General features: G+C 41.7%; 1 protein-coding gene across 8 annotated transcripts in view; it reads right to left on the bottom strand.

Moving 5' to 3' along the window:
• LOC117872006 (sodium channel protein type 5 subunit alpha-like) overlaps window positions 1-18,817 on the bottom strand; it is a 336,265-nt gene that overhangs the window by 147,344 nt on the left and 170,104 nt on the right. For all 8 annotated transcript variants that reach the window (XM_034759944.1, XM_034759938.1, XM_034759936.1 and 5 more), the window contains 3 exons: window positions 16,742-16,980; window positions 9,904-10,077; window positions 7,292-7,648 (listed from right to left, as the gene is read on the bottom strand). In XM_034759944.1, the coding sequence (XP_034615835.1) occupies window positions 7,292-7,648; window positions 9,904-10,077; window positions 16,742-16,980 (770 nt within the window). The remainder of the gene's footprint in view (window positions 1-7,291; window positions 7,649-9,903; window positions 10,078-16,741; window positions 16,981-18,817) is intronic.

The following is an 18,817-nucleotide window of genomic DNA, read 5'->3' as shown; positions in this document are numbered from 1 at the left end:
ACTGTGCACCAACACTGGATGGACCAGTATTAAATCGTGTTACAGTAGGTGACAGCCTTAAAATGTTAACTCTAGTCCTTTAGTTCAAAATGGTGCTTTTTTGCCTTTGCCCTCGCGAACTGAAGCACAGTATCAGAGAGATCCAATGACTGGCCAATGGCATTTTCAAGTGATAAAATAGCAAGCAACGTCAGTCTCTCATCGGCCATCGTCGATCGAAGATATGTTTTAATGAGTCTGAGTTTCGAAAAGCTGCGCTCACCACTGGTGAAAGTCATCAAACAGTATGTGTTAAGCACGGCAAAAGAAGTAACAGTATTTCTTTTATATTGTTGCATAGATAGGGGCTCGATAGATATCTCTGACATCTCATTAAATATGTCCTTCATTAGTCACTACTTACACTCAAGTCCTAAAACACAAGTACACTTTCACAATTACACAAAAAAACAAGGTTCACAATATCACAGCAGGGCTCTCACTTAACTTCAGTTCAATCTTGTATCTCACTGTCTGACTGGTGATGCTCCACCCCTTAAATACCCGCAAGGGCGTGGCTGACAACATTCTAGGAGGTTGGAGGAAAATGTAGTTCTCAGGAAGGTTCCGTGAGATTCTACAAAAGTCCAGAACATTCTAGGAGGTTAGTGAAAAATGAATCCACATACAGAACACCTGAAAGATGTTACTTCAAAGATTTTATTTTCCCTTTTGTCGCTAACAACAAAAACAGCGCCCCGAGCCCAGCGTCCCCCCCCATGCTCGGTACTACCCCCCAGCCCAATTGCAGCCTCTCCCCACTCACTCCCTGCCTATCTCACACACCCCAAACCCATCACAGCCTCTCCCCCTCCCCACTTACTCCCTGCCTCTCACAAACCCCTGCTCCCAATCACAGCCTCTCCCCTCCCCAATTTCTCCATCCCTCTCACAAACCCCCACTCACAATCACAGCCTCTCCCCACTCACTCACTACACCTCAGCCCCCACTTCCAATCCCAGCCTCTCCCCCACACTCATCCCCTGCATCTTTTGTCACCCCACTTCCAATTGTAGCCTCTCCCACTCCCCACTCACTTACTGCCTCTCACACAGCGCTACTCCCAATCACAGCCTCTCCCACTCACTCCTTGCTTCTGTCACACCCCCACTCCCAGTCGCAACCTCTATCCATTACCCACTCACTCCCTGCCTCTCATACACCCCCACTCCCAATCGCAGCCTCTCCCCACTCACTCCCTGCCTCTCAGACACCCCCGCTCCCAATCGCAGCCTCTCCCCACTCACTCCCTGCCTCTCAGACACCCCGCTCCCAATTGCAGTCTCTCCCCCTCCCCACTCACACCCTGTCTCTCACACATACTTGCTGGCCCCACAAACAACTATCGGTGTTCTACACACAATCCCGCTCTACACGCAAGTCCCCTCTCACTGGCTAACCTACGAGACTCTCCGTCACTTGGGAAAGGGAGTTTCTTTCAGATTCTTCCATTTTCTCTACAGGAGAGGGGGTACTTCTCACTGGTCTCCTCCACACCCTGCTCCCTGAAGGGAAAGGTGCTGTTAGTGTTCCAGGAGATGGGGACTAATCAGGGCTTAGTATGCCTCATCTGGTCTAGTCTCAGACCAGGCAGAGTCTGTTGGGTCCTAATCAGCCAGGCGGTAGGCAATCTGCCTAAGCCTCTGCTTGGGGTGAGAGGCAGGGGGAGTCACAGCTGCAAGGTGGGTGGGGGGAGTGGGATAGGCAGCAGGGGAAGAGAAAGGAGATGCCATAGGGAGGGTTCTTGCACCCAGGGAGAGGCATCTGCTGCGGAAGAGGGTATAGTTACTTTTCCATGTCTCGGTTCTGTATTTCTTCTGCCACCATAGACAATTGCATGGTCTGCCTGAAATACAGGACCAGTCTGTGGAAATGTACACTGAATGTCAATGAAGTCAGGCTCTGTCAGACCAATGGGGGAAGTGAGTTGTAGAGTCTAAAGCCTTAGTCCATCAAGAACAAAGCCTTACTTCATCCTGCCTCAGGATGTACAAATCAAGGGACTGTCAGCAAGTGCTCCTTCACTGATGTCTGTTGTGATGGAATGTGGGGAGAGAGGCTGAAATGTCATGCTTGGATCATCATATCTTCTGTAACTGGCCTTGATTCTCTACTCACACCTCTGCAAATTCTACTGAAGACAAATTTACACTATTTTATCAATGGAACAAAAGTAGAGTAACACAGTGGTGAACCAGGTTTGACATATGCTGGCATAAAACCAATTTCAGACTACAGTTTTCATTTAACCTGAATTTACTATCATCCTCCCAGAATTCCATTTCAAGGAACCTTCTAATTAGATTCTCTATCCTGCATGATAAGAGTTATAACCTGAAAACAGAGACGGACGAGCTTTCTGTTTCAAGAATGCTGACATTTGCAGATTTCTAAGTGTGTCACAATCATGTATCATGTGATGTTAAGGCAGAAAGAATATGCATTAAAGGCTGGTGAGAAATGAAAACAGTGTGGGGGAAAACAGGCTCCAGGCACATCTAGCTTTTTTTTTTAAACAGAAAAGTTTCCACTGGGTTTCACTAAAGCAGGCCAGTTCAAATCTCATCTAAGCCATGTGGGGCAGCTCTGCTGCCAGGCACTTACATTATCATTGCAGTTAGAGGTTGTTTTTAAACAAAACTGTCCTAAGCCAACTTGAGGTAAAATTGTCACAAACGTTAAAACCTAAATAACTGGCCTCTAATACTGTAGCTTTCCACCTGGTGGTTCTTGTATGTATCAGCCTCATGCCCCTGTTCTTTTAATTCTGTACCACTCCTGCAGGTCCCATTGCTACTTACTACATTCTGTGGCCTAAGATGCTCCATAAAGTACAACGAAGTAACTAAGGAAACCCTAGAGGTCTGGCAGGGTAAGCCTGTTTTCCCCTGTATCTTTAAGACATGTTCTGCTGGCCAACTGCTTGATTACTTCCTTTGTTTTCCCTAATTAAACACAATGCATCCTGAGATGTTTATAACCCCAGAAAAAGGGAAGTGGGTAAAGGCAGCAGTGAAATCTGGCAGAGGCTTGTGGTGCTGAAGAAGATGATGTCCCGGAGGTGCTTGGAAGGGGAGGGGGCAGGCATAACTTGGTGGCCTCTCATTAGAGGATGTCACATTGGTATACATCTTCAGAGTAAAAGGGAAAATACTTAGCAAAAGCTTTTAAAGGAGAAGTGTGGGAGTGTATGCGCGCAAACAAGCAGTTTGCAAGGTTGCTGTTTCTGGCATTGCTTTGTCAATCATATTAAAGTATAGTGTTAGTATTCTAACATTTTCAAATTCATCTTACAAAATTCTCCTCTGAGAGGCAAGTGGCATCACATGTAGGTCCTTAGCATCAGCCCGCATGACATGATGAGGCACAAGTAGATTTCACTAACAGCAGCTGGGAATGAGACAGCACCTCATTACAGAACTGACTAAATCCTTTTTAAATAACTTGTCTATAGTTTGCCTCCCTGGTCATTCTATTACAGATTTAAAAGTCCCTATCATTGAACAAAAAAACTTCAGAAACAGACTTCAAAGAGAAACAGCAGAACTAAAATTCATTCGCAAATTTAACATCATTAATCTGGGCTTGAATAGGGACTGGGAGTGGCTGGCTCATTACAGAAGCAGCTTTTTCTCTCCTGGAATTGACACCTCCTCATCTATTATTGGGAATGGACTATATCCACCCTGATTGAATTGGCCCTGTCAACACTGGTTCTCCACTTGTGAAGTAACTCTCTGCTCTCCATGTGTCAGTATATAATGCCCGCATCTGTAACTTTCACTCTATACATCTGAAGAAGTGAGGTTTTTACCCACGAAAGCTTATGCCCAAATAAATCTGTTAGTCTTTAAGGTGCCACCAGACTCCTTGTTGTTTTTGTAGATACAGACTAACACGGCTACCCCCTGATACTATCTGAAATATGCTAACTCATTTGTAAGATTTTACTGTAAACATAATTATGCAGTTAGAGATTTCAGAAGCTGTTTCCTGTAAATGTGGGAGAACCTATTACATTCTTCCTCTGATTTTGTAATACCCTCCAGAGCAACATCAGTGACACTTGAGATGCAATGTGATGACAGCATCATGGTATAATGGTGCTAAAAACAGTTACACAATGCATAATTTCATGGCTATAATCTAGGGTTCAATGTTATAAAGATAACTCCAATGTCAACTGACTAGCAATAAGCAGAATTCCATATTTACACCATAATACACCAATACACTTTTCAGGGAGTACGGATTTACACTGAAGATTTAGAGTGGTAGCCATGTTAGTCTGTATCAGCTGAATTGGAATTAATTTGCAAACTGGACACCATTAAATTAGGCTTGAATAAAGACTGGAAGTGGATGGGTCATTACACAAAGTAAAACTATTTCCACATACTAATCTTTTCCCCTGCTGTTACTCACACCTTCTTGTCAACTGTTGGAAATGGGCCATCCTGATTATCACTACAAAAGTTTTTTTTCTCCAGCTGATAATAGCCCACCTTAATTGATTAGTCTCGTTATAGTTGGTATGGCAACACCCATTTTTTCATGTTCTCTGTGTATATATATCTTCCTACTGTATTTTCCACTGCATGCATCCAATGAAGTGGGTTTTAGCCCACGAAAGCTTATGCCCAAATACATTTGTTAGCCTCTAAGGTGCCACAAGTACTCCTCATTCTTTTTACTGAAGATTTAGGAATTACTAAAATTCTGGCCAACCAACAGCTAAACTGTTACATAGCATGAGGTTATCATGCTACCATGTGTCCCCTTTAGGGTACATGAGAATTTATGTTAGTGAGGCACAACAGTATATACAAGACAGATTCAAGAAGCCAAATGTCATGTAATCATAACATTTATGCCATCACCTGTATATATTTAGCTTCATGGAAGGCCAATCCAGTTCATTGGTAAAAAGAGGACTGGAGGAGTTTAAAAAGTAAATATGCTCCACATTATGGAAATACTTAGAGATGGAGCAGGGACAGATGCTGTGGACACTATTCTAAGTACCTATCCATTTATTTCACATATACTTAATCTTGATGTACATGAAGACCCACGATATATGCAGAAATGGTATGCATTCCTTCATGCTCTCAGAGTCTAGGAAAGAGTTCTGAGTCCAACTGAGGTGCAATCCAACATGAAAATATTTTTCTTTTCAGACCTGAGCTCTGCAACCCAGAAACTAGGAGCAAAATGAGTCGAAAACCTTGTTGACAAAAGATGCCAGTGCCTTAGAATTATTTATAAAAAGAAATCTCCTATATATATTAGTGCACACAGGACTAGAGCCTTCTCCCACTGAAGGATGAAGGATTCATTTAAGCTAATCATATTCTAACCACACTTTGTGACTTTAATTCTATTTAGCAGGTGAGTAAAAGATTCTGGGTCCTACCCAATACTCACTTGAAAGCAATAGGAATTTTTTGACTGATTTCAGTAAGAACAGAACCCATAATCTGCTATCTGATAATTAAGACCAAAATTGTGAAATCTGTGTGTAATGTGGTTCATTTACATAACTCTCATGATTCAGAATTTGTCATCCTATTTACTTTCCCCTTCTCCTGTTAGGTTAAAAAAAACCCAAACATTCTCACCCTTTCTCTACCGCTTATGAACTAATTAAGCTACAATAAATCACTTCCAAATTATTTAGCAGTCGCCACATGCCTACAAAATTGTTTCCTGAAAACGATAATGTTAGCATTTGTATTTTCGATAGGCTGGTGACTTCAGAATTATCCATGCTGATGTACTCTACCAGTATCTGTTTTTCCATTTGGAAAGGTTTGCAGATAAGCACTCAGGCTTAAATATATACCATGTTAGTGTAATCTCATCTGAATCTGATTTATATTTCCTGATCCTCACGCAGGCAGGCTAAGGATACACGATGAGCGTTAATACCTAGGGAAAAATGGACTTGACCACTCTCTCTCTGAAAGTAACAGTGAATGATCTGGTTTATTAACTTATTATCTCTCATATTTATTAGATATGATTTTCAGTTTTCTTTAACACAGTTGAGTCCATTGTTTAAATAAGAATAAAACAATTGTTTGGATGAAAGGCGGGGGAAGGTTAATTTCCCAGGTCCTCTGCCAACCCTCAAGAAAGAAGCATATTCGATATGCAGAAAAAAATTCACTGTGTCCTAATTCTTCAGGCCAAATGTAGCTTCAAAGGAAAATCTGTAAAAAGTGCACATTTAAAAAAACTATTTCATTACCTTTTGTAAAACCAGATTTTAATATTTACATTGTTTTGCAGTCAACAGCCATAAAAGATAATTTGCAATCTCTATAAAATATTTTCAATATAAATCTGATCTTTTTAATTTAGTTTAGCTTTCAAATATAAATGCCTCGCTCTGCTTCCTTCAATTCCTTTCCCCATAGGCATGGTATCCTATACTAAGAGCTTCAAACCAAAATGCTGAGTTCTGAAAAGAATAATGTAAAGCAAACAGGGACAAAATCCACTGTTAAACAGCTTACTGTATCAACACCAAACCCATCAGATCCATAATGTCACACTCGGTAAGCTGAATAAGCAAAACATTTCCACAATGACTGCAAGCCAGCAAAGTGTTCCATAAAATGACAACAGGGACATAAGATTCAGTCTTAATAGGTTCAGAGCTTATGTAACTCATTCTTTACTTATGGGATATTCTACTAGAAAACAAACAAGGAAGTGACTTTACGGTAAACATAACCTAAACTCCATAGACCAAGCAGGCTACACACATTCAAGGACAGTGCAAAGACACAATATTAGCTGTAAGGTTTGTATGTTCTTGTCCAAAAATGAACTGAACTAAAAATAGCTTCTGGTATGGAGACAGTTAAATTGAATTCACTCTTGTATACAGCACATGGTCCATGAATCACTTACATCTGAGTAAAACACACAAGCCTTTATTGGAACTTAAGTAAAAGGAATCATTATCATCAATTCAAGTTCCGTTTTTCTACTGAAAACCTTTATGTTCCTCTGAGAATTAATGCCTAATTTTTTTCAAAATCAGTAAAGCAATGCTGCAGTTTTTGTCCTTGAGATATGAAAAAAGAGTTCTTTGGGTGAAAAAGAAAGTAGACTATTTTCCAGAAAGTAACAGATATGAAATACCTGTGCATCACGGGAGATCTGTAACTTCTTGAGAGAAAAGGGAGCACATTTGCATACAAACAATAGAAATAGGAAAAAACAATCATGAAAACTCACCACTAGGTTTCCTATCACCATGACCAGCAAGAAGACGAGAAGGCACAATGGTTGTCCAGCTACTTCCATACAATCCCACATGGTTTCAATCCATTCTCCACAGAGAATTCGGAATATAATAAGGAATGAATGGAAGAAATCGTTCATGTGCCAGCGGGGCAAATTGTTATTAGGGCTTATCTTGCTGACTTTTATTAAGTAGTCTTTTCCAAAAAGCTGCATTCCTACCACAGCGAAAATAAAGACTATGATCGCCAGAACCAGGGTGAGGTTACCCAGGGCACCCACTGAGTTACCAATGATTTTAATGAGAGTATTTAAGGTTGGCCAGGACTTTGCCAATTTGAAGACTCTCAGCTGTGAACAAAACATAAAACAGTCACAGTTAATAGAACAACAGACATTCCTGGTACTGAATTGTTAAAAAATGGGTAAAAATATTAAATATTTTTAATACTAGGAAACAATGTGCAGTACAGAGTGATTTTAGCAGCAGTTTTGTTAGACTCACGATAGCCATACTTATTACACTACAATTTGTGCTTCTCATATGACAGGCAATGATTTTTTTCAGAAAATATGCTATGCAGCATTAGGAATAGATGGGTGTGTCCACCTTTCCAGACTACTGTACCCCTTTCAGGAGTCGGATTTGTCTTGTGTACTCCAAGTTTCACCTCACTTAAAAACTATTTGCTTACAACATCAGACATAAAAATACAAAAGTGTCACAGCACACTATTACTGAAAAATTGCTTACTTTCTCATTCATACCATATAACTATAAAATAAATCAAATGGAATATAAATATTGTTCTTACATTTCAGTGTATAGTATATAGAGCAGGATAAACAAATCGTATAAAATTTTAGTTTGTACTGACTTTGCTAGTGCTTTTTATATTGCCTGTTGTAAAACTAGGCAAATATCTAGATAAGCTGATGTACCCCCTGGAAGACCTCTGCGTACCCCTCGGGGTACAGGTACCTCTGGTTGAGAACCACTGTCCTATGTTACCAATTCCTTGCCACTGAATGTTAGGGGCAGAGGGTTGTGAAAGCAGGGAGAGAGAACATAGCCTCAGTCCTTAACATTACCTTTTGTGTTCCTGTGTCTCAAAAAAGATAACTTTAAACAAGCTGCCTGGACTTTTAAGGGCCCAATCCCACAAAGGGAGGTGCTCTCCTGCGTGTTCCTGAGTAGGCCTTAGCAAGATGCTGCTACCTTTCAATCCCAGAGATTCGCTTCTGTGCAGAGGACCATATAGGGTTGCCAACCCTCCAGTATTGGCCTGGAGTCTCCAGGAATTAAAGAGTAATCTTTAATTAAAGATTATGTCATGTGATGAAATCTCCAGGAATACATCCAACCAAAATTGGCAACTCTAGGACCATAAGGCCTATAAATCACTTAAATCCCACTTAAGACCTATTTTGAGGACTTAATGGTGCCTAGGTCTTATACTGGCTCTCTGCACAGGGGTTAATTTAATGTCTACTGAAGAGGGTTTGCGGGAGGCATTCAGCCACTGGCAACATCAGGCCATACTTTTGCAATTTTCAGGGAGCAAATATTTATAGATGGTAAAGTTAGGGCAGCTAAGTCTTCTTGAAAAGAAAAGTTTGTTTTCATGATCTTGCAAAACTTGTGAAGCAACATAATGGGCAGAATGATTAGCACGGACATCTTGGTACATGAATGCGACACAAGTGTCAGGCTGGCAAGAAAACTACTTTTCTGTTCCAATGCATCAACAGAGTCTCCCATTAATGGAGGGTCACCCCTCTGCACATTTAAAGGGATTGACAGTGAAGGATTTTCACTGCAAGACAGTTTCTGTGTTTTGGTGATAGGTTCTGGGGGAAAAAATCAGTTTGCAATTAATGCAGAGCTATCCACTTTTGACTACATTTAAAAATACAGTGGCATGTTTATTATGTATTTAAGGAATAAAAACCTGTAAAGTGACATGTTACTAGTTCTTGAGCAGGGGTCGGCAACCTCTGGCACGCGGCTCACCAGGATAAGCACCCTGGCGGGCCAGGCCAGTTTGTTTACCTGCCGCGTCCACAGGTTCGGCCGATCGCAGCTCCCACTGGCCGCGATTCGCTGCTCCAGGCCAATGGGGGCGGTGGGAAGCCGCGGCCAGCACATCCCTCGGCCTGTGCCTCTTCCCGCAGTCCCCATTGGCCTGGAGCGGCGAACCGTGGCCAGTGGGAGCCGTGATCGGCCGAACCTGCGGACGCGGCAGGTAAACAAACTGGCCCAGCCCACCAGGGTGCTTACCCTGGCGAGCTGCGTGCCAGAAGTTGCCGACCCATTCTTGAGCTTCACAGTTCATTAATTATCTACCGACTTTTCTATTAAGTTCTATGCAAACTCAGTTTAAATGTGTTGCAAGTAACTGACACAGCTAAACAGTCAAATTCTGTTCTCATTTACTCTGTTGTAAATCTGGAGTAATTCCATTTGGCCCATAGTCTATAATTAGTGTCACTGCAGGCATTCACTAATTTGTAAAATTTTATTTCCTTTTCAATTAATGTAATTTTAAGAGAATCTAATACTTGAAAGGGGTTATGTTTTGCAAAAGAGAATAAGGAAACATTACCAATCTGAATGAGCGTAAAACAGACAGATTTCCCATGCTGGATAAACCCAGTTCCATTAGGCTTAGGATAACAATTATACTGTCAAAAATATTCCAGCCCTGCTGAAAATAGTAGTAGGGATCTAAGGCAATTATTTTGAAGATCATTTCTGCTGTAAAAATCCCAGTGAAGACCTGTGGAAAGGAAAGAGGAAGTGAGATCAGTCTGTAAACACATCTCCTGTCATGAATGATTTCCTACCGATATGTTGAATTAAAATACAGAGACAACAACATTTTACCAGCAAACCTTTCTTCTTTCATCTCTAATGTACTGTCAGTACTTATTGTCAGTATTATCAGTATTCTGGGCTTGTCTGATCCTTTTACAATATTAGTATTGCTGTCAACAAACAAAAACAGGGAATGAGCTATACCTTTGAATTAAGACACTAATATTCATCTCCCTCTATCAGACAAACAGATATCAATAATAAGGTGAGAGAATAAAGGTGCTTTTTAAAAAGCTTAAGTCCGTCAATTTCAGTGGGGAGGTGAGAGTGATTTCATGACACAGTTAAAGAGGTACTTTTGGTTTCCAGCATACCTGTAGAGTTAGCCCTTTTGTTTCTGTTATTGCACCAATCCCATGCAGTGTAGTCCTCGCACTTTCAGATTACTGCTGGCAGTGATGGTGATTAGGAACTCTAATTTGAGTCTTATTATTCTTTTAAAAATAGACATGGCAATTTGCTTTTGAAAGTGCCTTGAGAACACTTTGTTTATTTATAACCTAGTTCAAATATTACACAGTGAAATTTTTTTAATCTGAACATTTTTCTGTAAAACTTACTCATACGTATGGAGGGGAGCCTGTTTGTTGATGGCAAACCAGATTTTAAAGGAGGTATCTTATTTGAACCCATACTCACAAACTGTGTGAAAATGCTAAATCTAGTGCTTTTAAAAATCCCTTCAAAAAAACTGATTTAAATACATAAGTACAAGGTTGTAAATAATTGGCTTAAAAGAGAAGGTAGTATGTAGACACACAGTTTTTCACATACTGTTTTATTTTGAGTCTAATCCTCTGGTGAAAGGTGCACACAGCTGTGTGTCTTGAAAAATCATCTACTGTGTTTGCATATTACAGCAGCTGATTTTCCATGATACAACAGCCTAGGTCAATGCACACTGGAGATCAGAAGATATGTATATGTTATGGACTTAAGTCTACCAGTAATGTTCACACAAGAGGAAATTCTGTCTAACCTATAAACTAGGTTTCTGCAATAGTGCTCCAGCAAGACAGATCAATGGGCTCTAAGTAACAATTAGGAAAACCAAATGAGATAAGGGAGGATCATATAGAATTATAAAATGGCAATGCTAAGGAACAAATGGCCAAACCTGCATTTGAGGAAGCTGCAACATTTACTCTATAAATAATGCTTGGGGAATGAATGAACAGGTAGACAGACTTTCATATAGCAATTTCATATGTTTCCATATCTAAAATGCCTTTCTCTTTCTGATCAGGAAGATAAAATTTCTCTAGTCAAAACATTTTGGATGGACCATCCTTCTTAAAAGACCAACATGCTAAATTACTTCAGCCCAACTGGTCTCCAGCAGTGGTACTGCACCAGGCAGACTCACCTCTGATTTCCAACAAGTTAACAATTTCTGAGTCACTGTGGTTAGAGATACTTAGTATTCCAGTGACTGAAAATTCCAGGGGGATATTAAACACCATAGTCAATGTTTGTGAAGTTGTACCCAGATCCTGACTCAAAAACTGATGATATCATGCTGAGCACATCATGCAATTGTCTTGCTGAGGGATGACTCAGGAGGAACAATTTCTTTTTAATCAATAATCTTTTGAGATGGAAACTCTAGGGCTAATAAGACATCAGAGCTTCTGAGGGAATCAGAATCTGTAAAGGCAGAAGTGACTCTTCTGTGTATTAGTTATGAATTCCAAACACAAATGTATCACAAAATCACTGGAACCTTGTTCAGTGCTAGCTGTGATTGTACAAAAAACTGCTTTCACTAACTAATCATCCAGATAGGGGATTACTTGGACATTGTCTTCAGGAGTGGAGCCATAAACTAGTATTGGTTATGGTATACGATTATGGTATACGTATTAATGATGTTGCTAACCAATCTAATTTAGATCAATAACCTCTTGCTTTCTTTGGAAGGTTGAAAAATATAGAAAATATTGCTGTCTGGTGTTGAAGAACTGGCATCACTGCAGGTAGCCTGGTCAGATGAAGCATGCAGAGATGTGAGTATAATTCTGCTATTTTTCTTGATATCAGGTAAAAACATTATCTTCTTTAGATGATGAACCTGGGGAGTCAGAGAACCAGAGCTTTGTTGCATAATTTTATGATGCAAATAATATCATCAGAACTGAAGCTCTTCAATGACTGATTCTCACAAGTGCCAGATGAAGAGTTGCACTCTCCCTTCTTATTCTCAGAGGATAAGGACACTTGTTTCCTTTTCTTTCTATTGTTTCTTTCATGATTTCTTTAGAGAAAAAAAGCAAATGGTCTTTTATATCCTATGATTTCCCCACATTTAATACTACCCTATCTGCTGACGAGGGATAGCTATAGGGAAAACTCTATCAGAAAGCAGTGGAGAACTACTAGCATTTTTGAGTTTGGCTAGGAAGAAGAGAATACTGATTTTGATCCTTTAGGAACTTGCAGTGAGGAGACTTGAGACAGACGGAGATTCTTCATAAAGTCATGCTAGTAACTAGAGCCAGTTGGAAAAATTCTGTTGAAACATTGTTTTATCAGAATTTGCTGATTTGCCAAAATCGAAACATTGTGAAGAGACTGTTTGATCTCAGCGATGTTCCAACAGAACTCAGGCAGGGCTCCTACAGACCTTCCACCAAAAACCTGCCAGGTTTCCTGCCAGCTCACCCGCCTGGCTCCTCAGCATCCCAGCTGTTGGACTGCCAGTCCAGGGCTTTAGGGCATCGGGGCTCTAGGGCTTCCAGGCTCCATGGCTCTGGGGCACCCCATTCTCCGTTAGACTGGAGAATAGCTAATGTGGTTCCTATTTTCAAGAAAGGGAAAAAAAGTGATCCGGGTAACTACAGGCCTGTTAGTTTAACATCCGTAGTGTGCAAGGTGTTAGAGAAAATTCTGAAAGAGAAACTAGTTGAGGACCTGGAGGTTAGTGGCAATTGCGATAAATTACAACATGGTTTTACGAAGGGCAGATCGTGCCAAACGAATCTGATCTCCTTCTTTGAGAAAGTAACGGATTTATTAGATAAGGGAAATGCGGTGGACCTAATATACCTAGATTTCAGTAAAGCGTTTGATACTGTACCCCATGAGGAATTATTGGTTAAACTGAAAAACATGGGGATCGATATGAAAATCCAGAGGTGGATAAGGAATTGGTTAATGGGGAGAATGCAGCGGGTCGTATTAAAGGGTGAACTGTCAGGTTGGAGGGAGGTTACTAGTGGAGTGCCTCAAGGTTCGGTTTTGGGACCCATTTTATTTAATCTATTTATAACTGACCTCGGAACCGATTGCAGGAGTGGGCTGATAAAGTTTGCGGATGATACGAAGGTGGGAGGCGTTGTAAATTCGGAGGAGGATAGGGATATCCTGCAGGGAGACTTGAATGAGCTTGTGAATTGGAGTATCAGAAATAGGATGAAATTTAATAGTAAAAAGTGTAAGGTGATGCATTTGGGGATGACTAACAAAAATTTTAGTTACAAGATGGGGACGCATTGGTTAGAAGTAACGGAAGAGGAGAAGGACCTAGGGGTCCTCGTAGACCGCAGGATGACTATGAGTCGACAATGCGACGTGGCGGTGAAAAAAGCCAATGCTGTCTTGGGATGCATTAGGCGAGGTATATCTAGTAGGGATAAGGAGGTCCTGCTTCCGTTGTACAAGGCGCTGGTGAGACCTCATTTGGAGTACTGTGTGCAGTTCTGGTCTCCCATGTTTAAAAAATATGAACTCAAACTGGAACGGGTGCAGAGAAGGGCCACTAGGATGATCAGAGGAATGGAAAACCTGTCGTATGAAAAGAGACTAGAGGAGCTTGGGTTGTTTAGTCTGACAAAGCGAAGGCTGAGGGGGGATATGATTGCTATCTTTAAATATATTAGAGGGATTAATACGAGGGAGGGAGAAGAATTATTCCAGCTAAGTACTAATGTGGATACGAGAACGAATGGATATAAACTGGCCGTGGGGAAGTTCAGGCTTGAAATTAGACGAAGGTTTCTGACCGTCAGAGGGGTGAAATATTGGAACGGCCTTCCGAGGGAAACGGTGGGGGCGACGGACCTGTCTGGTTTTAAGATTAAGTTAGATAAATTTATGGAGGGAATGGTTTAATGGTAAAACATAGTAGTCGAGGAAAACCAAGCAATGGTAGGTAAATTGTACAATGGCTGACAGGGGTCAGGCTGGAGGCTCTTGCCTATATGCTCGGGGTCTTACTGATCGCCATATTTGGGGTCGGGAAGGAATTTTCCTCCAGGGCAGATTGGCTGAGCCTCTGGAGGTTTTTCGCCTTCCTCCGCAGCATGGGGCAGGGATCTCTAGCAGGAGGGTTTCTGCCGATTGAAGCCACCTAAAACAGGATTGGGGACTTCAACAGCAGAGTCCAGGGAAGGGGTAGGGACGGTTTTGTGGCCTGCAGCATGCAGGGGGTCAGACCAGATGATCATAATGGTCCCTTCTGACCTTAAAGTCTATGAGTCTATGAGTCTATGAGTCACTATGCAGATTGCCTCTGCTTCCAGGGTCCATGGCTTCAGGGCAGCTCACCAAGTGAACTGCCTCAAAGCTGGGAACCCCAGAGCTTCCAATATTCACAGCTCCAGCCAGCCAGCCAGCCTGGAGCTGAGGCTCCATTCCCTTTTGTGGAGAATTTTGAAATTTTGGGTTTTCATCCCAAATCGAAACAAAACCAAATGTTGAGATATTGAAAACCTTGGTGAGACAGAATTACCCATTTAAGTTTGGGTTTAATAAAACTGAGGAGGAAGGGCCAACGATGGTCTTGAGCCACTGATATTTCATCTGAAGAACTGTCCTTTCACTGAAGCCCATTGCAAATAGCATTGCAAGAAGAATGCCTGCTTGGTTTTATTTTTTCATCATTACCACAAACAGGAGAATTGGCTCCAGCACAGCAGTACTGAGAGACTTGGAGCAAGATAAGGTCAACGGCTTTTCAACTTCTTTTGTTTCTTGTCTCTGTTTTCTCCTCTACTAAGAGTGGCTGCACATAGGTCATCCAAACTCTGCCAGGCAGAATTGTGGGGGAGTCACACAGGTGCTGCTGGAATCTAAAGTTACCTGTAGACTGGGCAAGGGGAAAAGATGATAGGCCAAGTGCAGAGCAGGGAGCATGAGCATCTTTGCTCTGGGGTGTCAGAGTGGGCAGCTGCAGAATTGCCACCTGATCACATGCTGAGAAGCCCCATGAACTGCTCCATTTTGTCCATGTGGGGAATAAGATGAGGCATCAAAATTCCTGAATATGGGTCTGCTGTTAAGGGGAGCCAATGCAGCCCAATTAGAGGGCTATTTAGCTCCTTTTATAGCTGGTGCTATCCAGGAAGAGCAATAACATAGGCCTTGGAGCAATACAGAAGCCCCTCACTGACCATAGCTACAAAGGGAAATCTCTCAAGACTGAAAAGCTTAAGGCCTGGTGATTGGTCCATCTGCCTAGGAGAGTAGTTGACACTGCTGGAGGAAGTCAATTGGTGCAGTTTTCAGAATGGAGAGAAGTAGTGAGGGAAAATTCTGTATCGGGTGGTCAGCAGATTCCAAGAGAAAAGGACTACTCTGAGAAGCCTAACAGTTGCTGCTGCCTATTTGTACCTGTCAGCTCCAGGAGTCCATGTTGGTGCAACAGTGTGAATGGACACATATATACTTTCTCAAGTATTTCAATAATTGATTAGTACCATTTTTTTTACAAAAATGAAAATAACCTTAAACCCAGTATGTGCTTCTTTCTGGATGATAATCTGTAGGAGAATATACTGCCTGTATTTTCTCTAGAATATGGCTAATAGTTTCAAAGGTTTAGTGATTCTGAGTGCCTCAATTTCTGAGTGCCAAACTTGAGAGCCCTTAAAAGAGCTTGATTTCCAGAAGGTGGGTGTTCAGCATGATCTTAAATCAGAGCGCTGTAGATGTCTCAAGCTGGGAAGCCCAAAACTGAGAAAACCTGTTGTGTTTAGTGTGTAGGTGCTAGGGGTCTTGGTGCCCTATGACATACAGGAGATTGGACTAGATGATTTGGTGGTCCTGTCTGGCCTTAAACTTTATCACTCTGTTAGACACTTGAAAATCTTGGCTGTAGTATAACTATAAAAGTGATAACTCAAGGCTACTTCCCCACTGGGGCACTAGCTTATTTTTTCCATAGGATTCTTTAACTTAAAAAAATCACTAATGTTCCTATACATCCTTATTATTGATTTTTAAAAACTTTTTAAGATCCTTCTTCCTTCACTTCCTAGAATAGTTACCCACTGGAAATCTGTTGGTCTCAGCGGTGAAATGACGCTTTACTGTCCACTAATGAGCAGCAGAGTATGCTTGCTTAGTGACAGTAGATACATATCCTTTTTTTATTTCTCTTCAAATGCCAGGAGGGCCACCAAATAAAACAAGCTACCCTTGCTTGGCATGACATGTACAAGGTTGTGCTGACAGCACACCAAATGGGTTCTTCCTAAGACCTCTAGCACCTGTAGTTTTCAGCCTTCAGAACTTGAAAGAGCAGAAATAAACTCTCCAGATATAATTTTGGGTTCAAAGTCACTTACCAGATTGCCTATGTAAAGCATGTTATCAAACTCCTTTGTCATCTTGTAATGCTCCAATGCCATGAAGAGAGTATTCATCACAATGCAAAGGGTGATCGTGAGGTCAGTAAATGGATCCATTACCACAAACTTCACATGTTTCTTGATAAACAACCACAATGGAGAGCAATCCCAAATGAGAAATTTAACGGCAAAATGATTCCAGCATGGAGGACATCGCTGTTGTGATTCCTCAAGCTCTAAGTGAGAAGCAGAATGTGACGTAATAGTCAAATAACACTGAATTATTGACAAGAGAATACTTTAAACGAATCAAAGCACAGAAGAAAACCCACCAGCATCCATCTAAATGACCAAGAATGACCAAGAGGAATGAAGTTCTGGAACAGCCTTCCAAGGGGAGCAGTGGGGGCAAAAGACATGTCTGGCTTCAAGACTAAGCTTGATAAGTTTATGGAGGGGGATGGTATGATGGGAGATGTGGTGACGACGCAGGAAACAGAACGCCAGGTTTGTTGGTAGCCAGAGAGCTTTACAAGCCTCTTGCAAAAAGCCTCCCAGGAAAACTTTTCCTGGGGTTTTTATTTCTCTCCTTGCTTTGTTTACAACACTTCTTAGTGGTTACATTCATGCGCATAGAAAGGCCAGGCAGTGTACATGCACATAAGATAACAAACCCATCTCTTGAGCGCGTGAATGCCAGCTGTGAGGAAACAATCAAATCAGCCAAATAAGTTTCCCAAACATAGGCACTAGAACAAGGTCACTCCTGCCTCATTGCCAAGGGAACAGTTTGCCGTTCTTCAAGGCTTGTGATTAGGGAGCAACACATTCCTACAGGGATAGCCAAATTTTGGCAATTAATTGATCTTTGAATATTAGCGGTAAATATGCCCAATGGCCTGTGATGGGATGTTAGATGGGGTGGGATCTGAGTTACTACAGAGAATTCTTTCCTGAGTGTCTGGCTGGTGAGTCTTGCCCACATGCTCAGGGTTTAGCTGATTGCCATATTTGGGGTTGAAAAGGAATTTTCCTCCGGGGCAGATTGGCAGAGGCCCTGGGGGTTTTTCGCCTTCCTCTGCAGCGTGGGGCACAGATCACTTGCTGGAGGATTCTCTGCACCTTGAAGTCTTTAAATCATGATTGGAGGACTTCAATAGCTCAGACATAGGTTAGGGGTTTGATACAGGAATGGGTGGCTGAGATTCTGTGGCCTGCGCTGTGCAGGAGGTCAGATTAGATTATCATAATGGTCCCTTCTGACCTTAAAGTCGATGATTCTATAATTAATCTGCTTTTTAATAGACAAATAGTCCTATCCCAACAACCTGGTAAAATATAAACTCTTTGAGGACATGGATTGTCTTTATTTTTTGCACATTGCACAGGACTGAGCACAGTGTTGACGTAATCCTCAAAGCCTATAACGCACTTCCCTGCAACCTGCCGCTTCCCGCAGCTCCCATTGGCCGGGAATGGCGAACTGCAGCCACTGGGAGCTGCGGGGGGAGGGGGAGGGGGCTGTGCCTGCGGACGGTCAACGTAAATAATAGCAACAGAGGGTCCTGTGGCACCTTTGAGATTAACAGAAGTATTGGGAGCATAAACTTTCGTGGGTAAGAACCTCACTTCTTCAGATGCAAGAGACCCTCTGTTGCTTTTTACAGATTCAGACTAACACGGCTACCCCTCTGATACTCAACGTAAATAATACGTCTCGCGTCCAGCCAGCAGATTACCCTGATGGGCCACATGCCAAAGGCTGACCCCACTATAACGTCTCAAGAGTAACAGTAGGAAACACTAAAATTACAAAAGTAACACAAATCTAATTTAATATGAAAGGTCAGATTTACTTCCCATTTCGCAGTGATAGCCTAGACTGTGGGGGAAAGAGAACACTGTATCTGGCTAATTTAAATTTATCTCACAGAACTGAAATATAAGGAAACATTTTTAAAATTGCCCAAATCATATTATCAGAAGTGACTTAGGCACTTAGGAGCTTGAGAGCTTGTCTATACTTACAGCAGTGCAGCTGTCCTGCTGTAGTGCTTAGTGAAGATGCTACGT

The sequence above is a fragment of the Trachemys scripta genome, chromosome 2 (assembly GCF_013100865.1).
Source record: "Trachemys scripta elegans isolate TJP31775 chromosome 2, CAS_Tse_1.0, whole genome shotgun sequence".
Classification (NCBI taxonomy): Eukaryota; Metazoa; Chordata; order Testudines; family Emydidae; genus Trachemys; species Trachemys scripta.
This window is presented reverse-complemented; position numbering and strand designations above follow the sequence as displayed.